Source organism: Carassius gibelio, chromosome B8 (genome assembly GCF_023724105.1).
Source record: "Carassius gibelio isolate Cgi1373 ecotype wild population from Czech Republic chromosome B8, carGib1.2-hapl.c, whole genome shotgun sequence".
In the NCBI taxonomy this organism is placed as follows: domain Eukaryota; kingdom Metazoa; phylum Chordata; class Actinopteri; order Cypriniformes; family Cyprinidae; genus Carassius; species Carassius gibelio.
This window is the reverse complement of record NC_068403.1, coordinates 30437316-30454754: the sequence shown is the minus strand read 5'-3', so window position 1 is coordinate 30454754 and position 17439 is coordinate 30437316. Positions and strand designations below refer to the sequence as shown.

The following is a 17439-nucleotide window of genomic DNA, read 5'->3' as shown; positions in this document are numbered from 1 at the left end:
TAGTCAAGTATAAACACTAAGACTATGTTTGTGCACTTAGAAGAATGTACATCAGAAAGACTTTGAAGATGTGTCCATCAGCAGTTCTGCAGATACAAGCATTCAGCATCAAAGACTAGCACAGCAGCGTATGACAGGAAAAGAGCTGTGCAGCAATCACAAGGTTTTGTGCATGTTATCTTAAGATCTTTTTGAGGTGAACACATGTACTGTCTCTCACCATCCACTCTTATACGAGAACTTGTACTGTGGATATGATATGACACAAACACACAAAAACAGTAGCGATTATCTCACCACAACTACAGTGTGAGAAATACTACTCTATGTAATCTTGGTTATACCGTCATAGATGTTATCATCACTGACAACTATATAACAAAATCATGCATTATTTACCTATAGTTGGTGTACATACACCACCATTCAAAAGTTTAGGTTGACATGTTAGCAATGTGCTAAAACATGCTAGTTGCTAGTTTTGTGCTTAAACATGGCAGTGACATGTTAAAAATTTAGAAACATGTTAAGTCATTATCTGAATGAATTCCATTTATAATGTATGTATTATACAGTATGTGTTTATAATGTAATCATTCAGAGAAAGAACACTTTCATCAACAATCCAAAATTCATAATGAACTTTCCCTCCAGTGAGTTAGTAAGTGCACACCTGTTTTAAACTTCTGCAAACACGTGTTTACATACAAGCACGAGCGGATAGCAGAGTTTGTGTGCATTAGGAGCTGGTGGACCTCCATAAGCTTTTTTTCTTTCTCTTTGGAGTGTTACAAGCTGTTTGTGAATAGATAAGATCCCTAAAGTTGCAAAGACTAAAGTCTCAAACCTAAAGAGATGTTCTTGATCAAAGTTTAGACTCATCCTCACCCTCCTAAAACACCGGTTTAAACACGCCCCCACACGTCTACGTCATGATGTGGGAAGATCTGCTTAACACCGCCCAAATGTTCATGCAAAGAAAGGTGTAACTTTTATTCTCGCTGTAGTATTGTTGCTGTACTCATGTTGTGGAGATGCTGTGTATTTCACTGTGAAAGAGAAGCTACTTTGTTCTTTCAAAACAGGACACAACTAGGAATCAGTGGTTAAGTTGTATTTACAACACTGTTCTAAAACACTTCAACACAAATATTCAGATGTGTGCAGTGCATTTTTATGAAGAACTGTTTCTGTAAAGTGGGCAGTTCAAACTCTTCCAGGACAGTCTGGTGCTTCTGACTCAGTCTGTAAGTTTGTTTTCATAATTAAAGTCTTTGCCACTGATGACTCAAAGTGAGTTTTGAGCAGTGTAGAGTAGAGCTTGTTGTTTGTTGTTTCTCCGATCACAAATGCAGACATGGTTTTAAGCAGCGCGATACACATCGCTTACAAACACAGAAGAAGTCATTATAATCAGTAATTATATCCCACTGGATGCTACAAATGCCTCGTTTGTAATGGGTTTGATTGGTTTTATCTGGTCGCGCCGGCGCACATCATCACAGTTTGTTAAGGAGCGTAACACGCTTGAGGTATTCGGCCAATCACAACACACCGGGTAGCTGGCCAATCAGAGCACACCTCGCTTTTCAGAACGACTAGCTTTGTAAAAAATCAACATGTTTCAGAAAGGTTGGGCTTAGAAGAGCAACAATAATGTAGAGTATGTTGAAAATTAGTTTTTTGAACCTTCAACCGCATAAACATTTAGTTACACCAAATAATGTTGTTTTTGGCAGCATCACACGACCCCTTTAAAGGATATTCTTCACACAAGCCACACCCACAAAGACATTTCTTTGCAATCACACCTAGATAAAATTACATTTCCCCCGAGAGATCCACAATAAACAAGATAATGAAGCTGGCTCGAGTGTCGTTCTGTGTGAAACTAGATTTGCATCACCTGAAGGAAATGGTTCTTAGTGAGCGCAGCTTTCAGGATTTATCCGTGTGAATTAATGTGCATCTTGTGTCTAATCGCCTGCATTCAAGCATGATTAGAATAGTATACAGGACCTTTAACACAAAATACCTTATATAAAAACCTTATATAAATTAGGAGTTGCTTTGTGTTATACAAGGAAAATAATTAAACAGAAGACCAATCACATTTCAGTATGAGAGTGTGAATGAATGGTGTCTGCTGAACTTCAATAGAGGTGCAGACGTGGTGTGTGTGTTCACGAGGAGAACCGCTCTGAATAACCGCTCTTACATGTGTGTGTCAGTCTACCTCTGTCACAGATGGAAGAGCTCGGTTTACACTATTTTGAGCATTATTTGCAAGCATGGCTATCACTGTTGCTTAAATTCATGTCTGACCGAACCTCATCCAGAAGAGGCTTCTGCACGGGACTCGTGATGATTATTCACTGAAACCTCGGGCTTGATGAGGAGATGTGTGCGGAGGCACGAAAGCTAAGGGTGTGTTAGTCAATTTAGCAGTTTACATCCAAAAAAAATTACACTGAAGTAAATCCTCAGTGTTTTAAAAAAGTTTTAGTAAAATGCAGCAACTAGCATTTTCAGAAAAAGAACATCCTCTTCAAAACGAACAGAAAACCGGGTTAGTCGTCCCAACAGTGAATGATTACTCCGGTTTGAGCTCTACCATTTCTACATAGACTCTTCCCATTCACCAAACACCAGAACAAAGCAAACGAGAAACAGATGTACAAAACTCAACCCTTTTTATTAAAGTCTATCGCTTGTATTATTCATATATATATACTGTATAAAAGTTCTACAGTGACAGACAACGGTTAGTCATGATTGGTTCTCAAAGAAGAACAGAGAACAGGAGAGAAATATACACAAACACAGAGGAGGCTGTGTGCGGGGCTTCACGGGGAGAGGAGGACCGTCTGGAAGAACAAATAAATACATGATCACGCTTCACTGGAGCTTGACGTCAGCCTCACACACATCACACACTTGAATACTGGCTGTAGTGTGAGGTAAAGGACTGACTCGAACAGTAAACACACATCCGGTCTGTGGGGTCTCCATCAGTCGCTGTCGCTCGTGTCGCTGCTGGGCTCGCCCTGGACCTTGTTCCGGTGCTGCATGGCGCGGTGATACGCCACCTGAACAGACTTCCTGATGTTCGACTTCCGGCCTTCCAGCATCTTATCCTTGTCCAGATCCGGATTGACGCCCAGAGGAACCAGTTTGGAGCGCGGCAGCCATTGCCTGCACACACACACACACACACACACAGATTTAAGGCCCATTCACACAAAGAATGGTAATCGTTGCCCTGTATTTTGATAGTCCACTTTCGATTCTTTAATACGGAGAAGGATTTTAACTATTGTATCTTTCTAGTTGTCGTTTCTGGTGTGAACGAGCCTTTAGTGTCTTTCAGGTCATTTTCTCTCTCCCCACAGGATGTTGACAGGGTTACATCGCTCTCATGAGAGGGTCAAAGTGGATCAACATCAACTCAAGCACATTAACCCCGCCTGAAGATTCAGGAAAACCCCTGTCCTACAGTAATGATCCCACTGAAATGCTGGAAAACTACCAAAGACCACCTCAGAACTAGAACTTTATCAAGACACTCTTGAGTAATGAGGAGATGATGTGGGGCATTATGGTCCAGCAAAATGTGCTGAGCTGTGAAATATGAGAATGATGCATTTCTAGTTTCTGAATGATAATGTAAGAGTTGTGATTCCGGGATCTCTGGAAGAATTCCTGACAGAAGTTTGTAGGACCGTAACTGGAAGATTCCTCTCATCACAGCAGCGATGTGACCTACAAACTATATCCTGGGCAGATGTGTGTAACAGTGTTTATAGGTTTGTGGTTGGTAAGATTTTTGTAATGTTTGGAGTGCACCAAGACTGAGTAAAATAATCTTGTGAAATGTTATAAATGTAACTCATCTGTTTTCTGTGTGAATCTGTGTTAAAGTGTAATTTATTTCTGTATTTTCAGCATCATTCCTCCAGTCTTCAGTGTCACATGATCTTCAGAAATCAGAATAATATGATGATTTACTGCTCAAGAAACATGAAGATTATTATCAGTCTTGAACACAGTTGTGCTGCTCAATATTTCTGTGGAAACTGATGCATTGTATTTTTCAGGATTCACAGATGAACAAAGTTCAAAAGAACAGCATTCAATTGAAATAGAAATCTTTTCTCAGATTATAAATGACTTTACAGACACTTTTGATCAATTTAATACGTCCTCAATCAATAAAAGTATTAATTTCTTTAAAAATAAAATGTGAGCACAAATCTTTGAATGGTAGTCTAGTTAAGGTTTCTCAGACACCTGTGTGAGTGTGAGTGTGTGTGTGTGTCTCTCTCTCACCAGGTCCTCTTGTTGTCGAAGAAGAGCACGAGGAAGAGGTGTTCCCTGGCCTCCTGTGTCATCTGCTCTCCCAGCTTCAGCACCTCTACCGGCGGGACAGGAATCGGGACGCCCCGGTGGAACACTCCCTCCCGTGGCATCTTGGGATCAATGATCTGTAGGAAGGAAGGATATCACACGGCTCACACTGAGGAGAGGGGATTGAAGCGATCACAGCTCCACTGCTGCAGCTAGAGCCCGTTCATTATTGGGGTTATTTATTGTCCACACACAGTGTTAGTTAAAGAGTGCTTCGAGTGCCTGCACATCAGTCCCTCACTGCTCTACTGTCAGCTCAGAACACATACTTACACTTCAATACAGACGCCAATGGAAAAACATTCGTGCTCTATCAAATCCTTTTTTTCTTTTGGTTTTGACCATTTGTGTTTTAGTGTGTATTTTTTATTGACTGTTTGTGTTTTTATTAATTTAATTTTTACTTTGTCATCTGATCGATTCCTCTTTACTATGAAATTACAGAAAGAAAAAAGATTAAAAGAGGATGTGAGACGTCTAGAGTGATTTAATCACAGAAAAACACCAATAAAACAAGATGGGAACATAAAACCCATCAAGCACATATAGATCAAATCTATTTAAATATATGCACTGTATTAGGCATGCATGACATTTTAATGAACCTGTCTTGATAGTTTGATGTACACATTAATGCATCCACTAACTTGGTCAAAAAACATCAGAATATTGTCTGGACTCTTTACGAAAGCACCAGGATCATCTCTTCAACCGCTGGAGCAAGGTTATTTAACTTATGGTTTTACATTATAAAATAATTTTTTGTTTTTGAAATAAGATTTAGTTGTGTTTTTATTCATTTAATTAATAATTGAGTTTATTTTTCATCTTGTGAACACATTTGTATGTAGTTTGTTTTATATAGTTTAGTTGAGTTTTAGGACAGAGTTGAGCAGCATGAACAGATCACTTCCACAGAGCAGGACTTCATTTAAACAAGCCCAGACTGATCCCATGGTAAAAGCCTTTACTTCACAATCTAAAGTTGAGGCACTGACTTGATCAGATTTCAAAGCACTAGACTAGAATGATAATTGTGTTTGGTGATATTTCATTTGAAAATAAATGTAATTTCTTTTCTTGTACTTGACCATAATCACGATACTGTAACCGTTGTGTCTTGCTCACTTCCCTCTGAACAAACGCACATGAATCATAACTGGGAATAATGATATTCAATAATAATGGTGGAGCCTCAACACTGGATTTGCAGCGTTGCACATTATAGTGAATTTCTGTAGCCTATACCATTTGAAACTTCTATAAAGGACCAGTGACCACACACACATAGACTGCAGAGCTTAAAGAGACACAATGGCATTGAACAGTACATTAATATTTAAATCTGTTCTTTTCATTTATGAAGAATTAGAAGCGTGTAGTTCATGCACATGTGTACAAAACAGTCTGGCAGATTGCTCACATAACTTTTTATTGTTTACAGTAAGGATTTGCTTTCTTCTATTTTCCCATCACAGGAAGAAAACAAAGATTACAAAAATTATTATTTTGGATTCTTATTATTTTCTGATAGTTTTTCAATAACTCTTTTTAGTTTCATTTTGTATTTATTTTGGTGTTTTAATTTTATTTTGGTTGAAGAAAATGTTTTTTGATCAATTGTTTTCATCTTAGTTTTCGTTTACAAAAATAACCTTGGTCTGGAGCACGAACAGAAGCTTTCCATTTCATTCAGTGACTGAACCTCAAAATGTGTTTGAGTCAAACATTTCAAAAAGTGTGCTGCTTTACACTTCTTTTTGGAAGGAAACATGAGGCAGACATTGCAGCGCTGGCGTTACAGCAGGTTTAGTGCAGCGAGACACTCACCAGAGCGGGGTATGATGGGTATCCTCTGCACTTGGCCCACACCAGATCCAGAGCGTCCAGAGAGCTGTAGTCATCTGAACCCATCCAGCATCCAGAGCGGCCCCGGCCCCGCACCACTGCACACACACACACACACACAGGTCAGGCTGAGAACAGGCACGCGGGCCGGTGTCTGAAGCGTGTTTGCTGCACTCACTGTGAGACACTCCTCGGGATCCTCCCATGGAGTAGGAGTCGTTCTCCGTGCCGGACGTTTCCTCGCTGCTGTCCTCCTGAAAGGCCGAGCGGGAGAAAGAAGCTTTTCCACGGCCCTGTTTAGAAGGAGTGGTGCTGCGAGAGAAGAACAACAGCTCTACATGACCCTGGCATCACCCTGTGTGTGTGTGTGTGTGTGTGAATGAGTGTGAGCATGTGAGTGAGTGAGTAAGCGTGCGAGTGTGTGAGCAAGCGAGCGCGTGAGTGTGTGCATGTGTGAGTGAGTGTGAGTGTGTGAGTAAGCGTGCGAGTGTGTGTGAGTGATTGAGTGTGTGAGAGTGTGAGTGAGTGAGCGAGTGACCGTGTGAGTGTGTGTGAGTGATTGAGTGTGTGAGAGTGTGTGAATGAGTGTGCAAGTGTGTGTCTGAGTGAGTGCATATATGTGCGTGTGTGTGTGAGAGTGTGTGAGCGTGTGAGTGAGTGAGCGAAAGTGTGAGTGAGAGTGAGTGTGAGCAAAAGTGTGAGCGAGCGAGTTAGTGAGTGTGTGTGAGAGTGTGAGTGAGCATGTGTGTGAGTGTGAGAGTGTGAGTGAGCGAGTGTGTGTGAGTGTGAAAGTGTGAGTGAGCGAGTGTGTGTGAGTGTGTGAGTGAGTGTGTGAGAGTCCGAGTGTGTGAGCAAGTGAGCGAGTGAGTTTGCGAGAGAGTGAGTCAGTGAGAGTGTGCGAGCGAGTGTGTGAGCGTGTGAGCGAGCGAGTCAGTGAGTGTGTGTGAGAGAGTGTGGGTGAGTGTGTGTGTGTGAGTGTGAGAGTGTGAGTGAGCGAGTTTGTGAGTGTGAGAGAGTGAGTGAGCGAGTGTGTGTGAGTGTGAAAGTGTGAGTGAGCGAGTGTGTGTGAGTGTGTGAGCGAGTGTGTGAGAGTCCGAGTGTGTGAGCAAGTGAGCGAGTGAGTTTGCGAGAGAGTGAGTCAGTGAGAGTGTGCGAGCGAGTGTGTGAGCGTGTGAGCGAGCGAGTCAGTGAGTGTGTGTGAGAGAGTGTGGGTGAGTGTGTGTGTGTGAGTGTGAGAGTGTGAGTGAGCGAGTGTGTGAGTGTGAGAGAGTGTGAGTGAGCGAGTGTGTGAGAGTCCGAGTGTGTGAGCGAGTGAGAGAGTGAGTGTGTGAGTGAGTTTGCAAGAGTGAGTCAGTGAGAGTGTGTGAGCGAGTGTGTGAGCGTGTGAGCGAGCGAGTCAGTGAGTGTGTGTGAGAGAGTGTGGGTGAGTGTGTGTGTGTGAGTGTGAGAGTGTGAGTGAGCGAGTGTGTGAGTGTGAGAGAGTGTGAGTGAGCGAGTGTGTGAGAGTCTGAGTGTGTGAGCGAGTGTGAGTGAGCGAATGAGTGTCAGAGTGAGTGTGTGAGCGAGTGTGTGATCGCGTGTGAGAGAGCGTGTGAGCATTTGAGTGAGTGAATGTCTGAGTGAGTGAGTGTGTGTGTGTGAGTGTGTGAGCGAGTGTGTGAGAGTCCGAGTGTGTGAGCGAGTGAGAGTGTGAGTGAGCGAATGAGTGTGCGAGAGAGTGAGTCAGTGAGAGTGTGTGAGCGAGTGTGTGAGAGTGTGAGCGAATGAGTGTCAGAGTGAGTGAGTGTGTGAGAGAGCGTGTGTGAGAGCGTGTGAGTGAGCGAATGTCTGAGTGACTGTGAGAAAGCGTGTGAGTGAGCAAGTGAGTGTGTGAGTGAGTGAGCGAGCGCATGTGTGAGTAAGAGTATGTGAGCAAGTGAGTGAGTGTGTGAAAGTGTGAGAGAGCAAGTGTGTGTGAGCGTGAGTGTGTGAGCGTGAGTGTGTGAGAGCGAGAGCGATTGTGAGTGAGAGCGAGTGTGAGTGAGAGCAAGTGTGAGTGAGTGAGTGTATGTGTACCTGGTCCTGTCGGACGCGGCGCTGCTGCTGCTGCTGCTGGTGGACTCTGAGTCGGAGCTGGAGCGTGGCAGACTACGCTCGTTCCTGTACACCAGGAAACTCTCAGTTTTTGGCTGACTGCTTCCACCAAAACCATTACTGTGAAGATCTGAGATGCAGACAACATGAAAAGAAACTCAGTTACGCAAGCGGTTTCCATCACCCTGTTTTATGTGCATTTTGATGTATCGCATCAGAAACAACTGATTGGAAATGACAAATTTCAATAACAAAATCCAACAAAATACACAAAATGGCTGTTATGCTTGCTTGAGGTGGTTTTGTGTCCAGTGGACCGATCTAGTCACACAGCATCTGAAATGTTGCTAAGGTCATTCTGAAATGCCAGAGCAAAGTCTGTCGTCAAAGCATTTCTCTTTTATTGCCTCCCAGAGCTGTATTACATGATTGCATCCCAAACAGATGACATCCACCTCCAAGAGCAAGATCAAATTTACGCTTTCATCTGCAATTCATTATAAATTAAAATTGTGTATTCAGTGGCTTCTCCTACTTTTGTTAGTGATATTTAAGTATTTAAGTGCCAGTTTATCAGGAAGTGGGGATTTAGTTTTCTTTGAAACAGTGAGTTTCTGAGGAATCTTCACATACGTCTCATGAAAAAGCTTTGCATGATTACATCAAATTTATCTGCAAAGCACTTTGCACAATTATAAAAAATTATATTACCTAATATCTCCATGCCTTATAGTCAAAATTATCAGATTATAGCGGTTCAAAAAAAGTTGACTTTGACACGAAAAACAAAGTTTACTACGATATAGTAGTGGAGATTTTGCTTTAGTATACAAAATTCCAATCATACGGCTGTCATACTTTGAGTTTCCACTGAAAAAGTCAAGGACACTGGGGTGTGTAAATAGTGAATTTCTTGATGAACCAGGCTTGTTTTCCATGGTGCCTTCTGATGGTGGGGACTTCCCAGCATTCAAGCCTCTGTACAGAAAACATCTGACTCACAGAGAAGTGTGGGAGTTTCCTCATAGTCTGTGTGATGACTGATACTTTGACAAGCATCCAGTTAAAACAGTAGGATTCAAAGAAGAACCGCAGAAGTCTCTCAGCAGCAAGACCAAAGTAGAACTGTGCTGAGCTGAGCTGAGGATGTAGCTTCACTGGCTCCAGTCTGCCAATGCACTACTGAACGTGACGGGTTCACAGATTTACTCGCCCTCTTTGCTGCTGTCAGTTTAAACTGTGATGTGCACCAGGTTAATAGGGACCTGGTGCAAAGATGCTGCTCTGAACTCTTGTAAGTCCTCACATCATATCTGCATGTGGTTGTTTCTAAGAGATTGGTTTGGCAGTGTTCAGATCATCAGTGATTATATGACCTGCGCTCAACATAAGTCCTGAACAATCATTTAGGTTTTCATGCTACTGAAATAACCAATGTGAAGTTTTGATCTTCTAATGCATAAAAAAAGCACTAAACTAATTTAGATTGTTTTGAGAATATGACATGGCGTTTCCCCAAACACAAACACTGTTTGTATGCTTTTATTTAACAGTAATCATTATAATAGCAAAAGCAATATTCAGTAATGATTCATCATAATATTCCAGCCCTAACTTGTAATGAGATCCTGTAAGTTGTTTTAAAATGTATATACTCAATTCAACTTTATTTATAAAGCACTTTCAACACCACAAGTGGAACCAAAGTGCTGTACAGAAAGTATAAAAGAGAAACATAAAAACAAAAAACAAAAAAACAGACATATGACATACACACTTACAAAGCATTGTCAAAAGCTAAAACAAACAAATAAGTTTTAAGCGCACTCTAAAAAACACCCAATGAAGGACAAGTTTTAACTGACAGAAGAAGGTCATTCCAAAGCCTAGGAGCTCCAACAGAAAACACCCGATCACCTTTACATTTTAAACGCGTTCGTGGAACTGTAGGGAGCAACTGATCATTCGAGCGCAGAGATCTGCTGGATTGACAGCGGCTGATAAAATCAGTAACATACTCGGGGGCTAGACCATGCAGAGATTTAAAAACGTACAACAGCACTTTGTATTGAATTCTGTAACGTATGGGTAACTAATGTAGTTTAATTAAAACCGGAGTAATGTGTTCTCTTTTCTTAGTACCCGTTAAAAGTCTGGCAGCTGAGTTCAGAACGAGCTGCAAACGAGAGAGAGAAGCCTGACCCACACCGAGATACAATACATTACAATAATCCAAATGTGAAGACACAAAGGCAAGAACAACTTTCTCCATATCATTAAAAGTAAGATAGATTTAAATTTAGATATTGATCTAAGATGGAAGAAACTATTCTTAACAACAGCATTAATTTGCTGCTCAAATTTAAGCTCAGAGTCAAAAATGATTCCAAGGTTCCTCACGCTAGACAGTTTTTTCCCAGGAAACAACCCCAAGCAATCATCATCCACACACCCCTTATTTCCAAATAAAATGAGCTCAGTCTTATCCTCGTTTAATTGGAGAAAGTTATTTGCAAGCCAGCACTTAACTTCTACCAAACATGCATGAAGAGACTGAATGGCACTTTTATGCCCATGTTTCAGTGGTACATAAATTTGAGAATCATATGCATAAAGATGATACTGAATCCAAAATTTTTCAAAAATAGAACCTAGAGGGAGCATTTAAAGGGAAAATAAAATTGGTCCCAGTATTGAGCCCTGTTGAACCCCACACACAAGGGGGGCAATGGAAGAAAAATAATCCCCTAAACTGACTGAAAGAGTCCTATCCTTCAAATAGGAAGAGAACCATTTCAGGGCTAAGCCCTGAATACCAACCTGATCCCTAAGACGATCAATGAGAATGTTATGATCAACTGTATCAAATGCCACTCTAAGATCTAACAACAACAAGACAACGCGGTTTCCAGAAACAACACCTCGTAGGATATCATTAGACACCCTCAAAAGAGCCGATTCTGTACTATGACCAACTCTAAAACCTGACTGGAATCTATCAGAGATATTATTCCTAATTAAAAAGTCATTAAGCTGTGCGTGCACAATTTTTTCTAGTATCTTTGAAATAAAAGGCCATTTTGAAATTGGACGAAAACTACTCATGTCAAATGGGTCTAAGCTGGGGTTTTTTACCGTGTATAGGATATTTAAAATAACATTCATCTCATGCACTCTTACCACCTCCTGCCTGTCAAATCAAAGAGCCAATCACCAGTCTGTAGAGATGTAATGATGTTAACATCCTGGTATCGCAATAGCAAAACTGTCTTTAGTTTTTTTTTAAATATAATATTCTATTCTAATTAGTCTGGCTTCCTAAAACCCCAGTGTGAATGTAATTTAGACTGAAACAGTAGAACACAAAGGGTCTTTAAAACACTTCTGGATGGTCAGAGGAGTACAGTAATGGTGAGCTGTGGTTTATTAGGCTGTCTCAGAGTGTGTGGAGCAGACGTACCCAGGATGAGGTGATCGTGCTCGCTGTCGGACTCGGAGCTGGAGCTGGACTGGGGACTGTGGGCTCTCTTGCGGGACGATGTGAGCGAGGGGAGCTGCGGAGGGCCTATTGGACTGGAGCCCAGCACCCCGGCCCCATGCAGCACCTCTCGGTTCTTTGGGGGTCGCCCCGGGCGTTTGGGAGGCCCGGCAGCTTTAGGGTTCTTCTTGGAGAAGAGGACAGAGGTCCGCCGGCCGACCTCAGGGGCCAGAGCAGAAGAGGATGTGCTCAGATCTACAGAGAGGAAGAAAAGACTTGAGGATGACTGAAGTAAAATCCTGAGACAGTAAATGGTGTGGTCTGTGTGTGGTAGCTATTAAAAACCCTATCTATTTTAACTGAGATGTGCCATCTCTGAGCAGAAGCATACTGTCTAGTGCTCAACCAATATAAAACATTAGACCTACATATTCTATAACGTACTAGTCTAGATGAACGAAGTGATACTGCACATTCAAAAACAGCACAAAAAGAATGAAAAAGCATCTAGATCCTAGATTTTATGAATAAAGTATGACGTGTTTGCCCTCCTGTGATATTCTGTTCTCCCCCTTTAAAGCAACTTATTGAACCTGTTTTATTCTCCACTGAGGGAAAATTATTGTTTTTTAAACTAACAGCATACCTCTCCTCAACAAACTGCACAATTTGAGACATCAGAGAAAAACTGTTTTATTTGGGGTTGGTTGAAAGCAGTAGTGGTATTTCCAGACCTTTCCCACCGATCTCGTGGCTGCTGCTCTCTCCTTCATCGTGCCGGTTTCCCCCCGAGCCGCGCTCCAGCGACAGGCCTGACTCGAGGAGGCCCATGCCACAGATGCCCTCGCGCTGGTGCGCCAGCTTTCGCTTCAGTACTGTCATCTCTTTCTTCAGGGCTTTAGCTCGCCGCGACTGACCGATGCTGTGCTTCCCTGACATGACCTCAATGTACCGCGTCTCCAGGATCTGCAGCTGCTCCTCTACAGGCAAAGACAACACACTTTCCATGTAAAAAGGTGCAAAAACACAGCCTGACACATTTATTCGTCTTTTCAGAGAACAGTCAGTGAAGAGAGTAACTTGGCAAACCACTAGACTGATCACCTCATTCATTTATTTTCTGATTTCTACAATTCCTGCAGTACCAGTACCAACATTTTAAACATCTTAAAACAGTTTACAACCTCGATTTATTGGTTTACTACAAAAAGTAGTTCAACTTTGTCAAAACTACGGCTGTGTATGACTTTAATTGTTGGGGCTGGACAAGGGATGTCAAATGAGTAATCGACAATCGAGATGTAATCGATTAAATCTATCGATGCTTGATTAAGCAGTTTAATAATTCAATCATGCAAACAAATTACGCTTTTAACGTGATCCAATTTTTTTAATTACATTGAAATAGAAACCATACAAAGTCTATCAACATGGAAAGCAATAGAAATTTAGTACCAAGTCATGTTTAATTGTAATTTGATAGGCTACTTGTTTCATATCGGGCTCTGCGCTTTGACCAGTCTGAGGGACACGACATAGGCCAACTTACAATTCATTCCTACAACACTAAATTTGTTCCTACGACTTAAAACATGGACCATGGCCACAAATTTATATTAATTTGGGAATTAATTAATAAGTCGTAGGAATTACTTAATTCACAACTTAATTCAATGACTTAATTCACGGCCAAGAAATTGTTTATTTCCCACCCTATTATTTATCTTGTAAACAAAGCTTTGTACTTCACTTGTGTCATAATACTCACATGAAAATGTTTTAATTGGAGCCCTGCACAGGCCTGGAATACAGGCCCAAGCTGACACTTGTATAACAGTGTACCAGAATCCTCAGCCGGACACAGAGTCTGACTGGAGCTCATGTATTTTTCTCTTTCTCTCTTCCTCAGTACACACTGCAGCCATTAAAATATACTAGTAAACATCTGAAGTGGATCAAAACCTTTCACCAAGACTGTCCTAAAACCAAAATGCGTTCTTCTCTTAGGACAACTTTGATTAACTTTTTTGATCCACTTCAAATGGTAAATACTATAGACCAGTTTTAGTTATTTTAATTTCTTTATTAAGTTAATTTAGAAATATGTTTGGAAAATTTTAATTTAACAAAAAGAATTATGTTCTGCAGCAGACATCGAGTTGAAATGTTTGATCAATTTAGCATTCTGAAATCCTGACAGAATTCCTAAAATAAGAATCTACAGATATAAAACACTTCAAGAATATCACACACTTAGAATGATGAAATAACGACAATAAACATTTGATGGTATATTTGAGGATTTTCAGTCAGGATTTAGACCGTATCATAGTACTGAGACTGCTCTCCTTAGAGTTATAAATGATCTGCTCTTATCATCTGATTGTGAGTGTATCTCCCTATTAGTTTTATTGGATCTTATTGCTGCGTTTGACACAACTGACCACAACGTTCTTTTTGCATAGACTTGAACACTTTGTTGGCATCAGTGGAAGTGCATTAGCATGGTTTAAATCGTACTTATATGACCGCCATCAGTTCGTAGCAGTGAATGAAGATGTATCATATCGATCACAAGTGCAGTATGGAGTACCTCAAGGCTCAGTACTAGGGCCGCTACTCTTCACGCTTTATATGTTACCCTTGGGAGATATCATCAGGAAACATGGTGTTAGCTTTCACTGTTATGCTGATAATACTCAGCTCTATATTTCTTTGTGGCCCGGTGAAACACACCAATTTGAAAAACTAATGGAATGCATAGTCGATATAAAAAACTGGATGACGAGTAATTTCTTACTGCTAAATTCAGAAAAAACAGTGTTAATTATAGGACCTAAAAACTCTGCTTGTAGTAACCTAGAACTCTGTCTAAGACTCGATGGCTGCTCTGTCAATTCTTCGTCATCAGTTAGGAACCTAGGTGTGCTATTTGATCGCGATCTTTCCTTAGAAAGCCACGTTTCTAGCATTTGTAAAACTGCATTTTTCCATCTCAAAAATATTTCTAAATTACGGCCTATGCTCTCAATGTCAAATGCAGAAATGTTAATCCATTAATATATGACCTCAAGGTTAGATTATTGTAATGCTCAATTGGGTGGTTGTTCTGCATGCTTAGTAAACAAACTACAGCTAGTCCAAAATGCAGCAGCAAGAGTTCTTACTAGAACCAGGAAGTATGACCATATTAGCCCGGTCCTGTCCACACTGCACTGGCTCCCTATCAAACATCCTATAGATTTTAAGATATTGCTTATTACTTATAAAGCCCTGCCTTTAACTGAAAATTGAGTGTTTACTATTGTCCTTTTGCAAATTATTATGCAAGTGACATATCAATAGGATTTCGGTACAATAGAGTGATTTTTGTTTGTGTTTTTTTTTCACATCATTTCAGGTAACTGAAATTGGTTACCAGTGACTAAAACGCAGTCTGCTTACAGCTGCCATTACAATACAGATGCTTTGTTTGACAGAAACTTTCCTTAATAAATCTTCATCTGATCTTATGTGCTAAGTTACTCACAAATCTTTTGACTGTTCAATAATCTCTATTTGCTTTTTGCTAAATATTGGTTGTTTTGATGCCTTCTGCAAGACATTTCATTGTTTCATACTTTTCATCTTCAGAAAGATCTTTCTTGGATTTGGCAATGCTGTCAATTTACAATCTCTTTTTAACGACAGGTCTTACACATTTGTCAATCTTCCCCGCTTGCATTTAATATGCTAATCTACTAAGATAAATGCTTGTGTAATTTTAAGTCAGATAATGTTTTTTGTTAGATAACATACTCACCGTCATCAATGAGTGATACTGATCTCTCTCGGTCTCTGCCTCGGTCTCGTTCTCTCTCTCTCTCTCGTTCGTGTGGTGAATCTGGGCTTGGCTCTCGAGGAAGATGCATGCCCGTCTCATAATCAAACCCGATTCTCTCTGCCTGTCTGCGAGCTTGCCGCAAAACAGCACCACCTGCTTCCCGCAAACGTAGCGCAGCACGGTAGAAAACTGTGTCTTTAGCGTTGTACTTCAAACAGTTGTTGACGATCAACAGAAAGTCTCCCTCGAAAGCGTCGAAGCTGAGATAGCGATGCGACTCTAAACACTTCCACATGGTCTGGAAGTCCATCGGGCGCTCGATGTGGTCCAGGTAATCTGGGACCTGGAGAACACACAAACACACATATATCTCAAGTATTTAGAGAACTACATAAGAGATGACGATTCTGGCATCAGTGCAGAAACTGCTTTAAAATATGTAATGGAGAAAACAAAAGACAAAAAGCAGTAGAATGACTATGCAATGAATGAACCAAGTAAAATACCCTAGAGGAGGTCAAGACAACTCTGTAAGGGCCGTGTGTGTGTGTGTGTGTGTGTACCTCACTTAAAGGTACAGGCTCAGTGAAGAAGTTATTGATGTCCCGCTCCTGCAGTTGTTCCAGTGTGCTTCGCAACAATACCAGGAACGGAGTCAACTGCATCTCTAACACAAACTCCTGCATTTTGATCTAAAACAAAGAAATACACGCCAGTCAAAATATACCTTACAAAATATACCACCTTAATTGAAATGTTAGACCGAAACCTGCGATTGAAATACACATTACATACATGTAATATTTCATATGTTTAATGTAAAAAATGCAATCGCTGTCACAAGTATTCAAAATCGCTAGGTTAGTTGTGTATAGGCACAGTGTTTATGTGTATCATTTGTATTTTTTAGTTTATGCATAGGTAAACATTTCTATATAGTATATTTAATGTCAAAACCTGTCAGAAGGTTAGTTGTGTATAGGTATAGTATTATGTGAAGCATTCAGCAAAGAGACCATGTTGGAGGATCTTCCCCTAGTATTAAACCTTGTGTTGTGGTGTTCAGTCAGGACAGGGTGTTAGATGACAGAGTCTTACGGTCTCTCTCTTGAGCTTCTCTCTCTTGCGGATGAGCTCCACCAGCAGTCGTGCTCGCTCCAGGTCGTGCCGGAGTCTCTGCCACGCTTTCAGCTGCTCCTTCAGCACCGAGTGCTTCTCCTGGCCGTCTCTCTGTATAAACACACAAGCGTGACGTCAGGGAGAAGGCTCATCTGTGTCTCTAGCAGTGAATCGTGGTGTGTACGCACCGTGACGGGGAGCGGCTCGGCGTTGCGCTGGGACTGCAGGTGTGTCTGGAGACGCCGCAGGAGAGGAACACCGTTACGGCTCTGTCTCTTCAGCGTCCAGTAGCTGTGCAGCCTCTGCATGAACTGACTCTTCCTCTGCACCGTCAGGTTACTGGTGATCTTACTCAACCTAAAGCACCAGAAACCACACGCTCTTTCACACTAAAGCTTCTGGAGGGCTCGGAGCATTAGGGCTGCATCATTATGACAAATATCATTATTGTCGATTATTCCCGTGTAATTGCGATTATTAATTACAATTATCACAATTTACATTGAATGATGTTTATACCATTGTGCCATCCATAATTGTTATCTCGATTAGAAATTAAATTAATTGTGCAGCCCTACTTTGTATATTTCATCTGTCCATTGCATTTCCTTAAGAACAAAGTGACTGAAATTACACTGCAGTTCAAAAGTCTGGCATCAGTAAAAATGTTTATATTCCTAAAGAAGTTTCT

At 41.1% G+C, this 17439-nt stretch overlaps 2 protein-coding genes across 2 annotated transcripts in view; one reads left to right on the top strand and one right to left on the bottom strand.

Moving 5' to 3' along the window:
• The window catches only part of cdk11b (cyclin-dependent kinase 11B), a 376069-nt gene that overhangs the window by 101765 nt on the left and 256865 nt on the right, over nt 1-17439 (top strand). The gene's annotated exons all lie outside the window — the stretch shown is intronic.
• Nucleotides 2677-17439, bottom strand: part of brpf1 (bromodomain and PHD finger containing, 1) — a 27165-nt gene continuing 12402 nt past the window's right edge. The window contains exons 6-16 of the mRNA XM_052562883.1: nt 16937-17105; nt 16728-16859; nt 16193-16321; nt 15609-15972; nt 12541-12786; nt 11789-12061; nt 8311-8458; nt 6434-6567; nt 6238-6353; nt 4330-4484; nt 2677-3195 (exon numbers count right to left, since the gene is read on the bottom strand). Coding sequence (XP_052418843.1) covers nt 3012-3195; nt 4330-4484; nt 6238-6353; nt 6434-6567; nt 8311-8458; nt 11789-12061; nt 12541-12786; nt 15609-15972; nt 16193-16321; nt 16728-16859; nt 16937-17105 — 2050 coding nt within the window. The 3' untranslated portion in view covers nt 2677-3011. The remainder of the gene's footprint in view (nt 3196-4329; nt 4485-6237; nt 6354-6433; nt 6568-8310; nt 8459-11788; nt 12062-12540; nt 12787-15608; nt 15973-16192; nt 16322-16727; nt 16860-16936; nt 17106-17439) is intronic.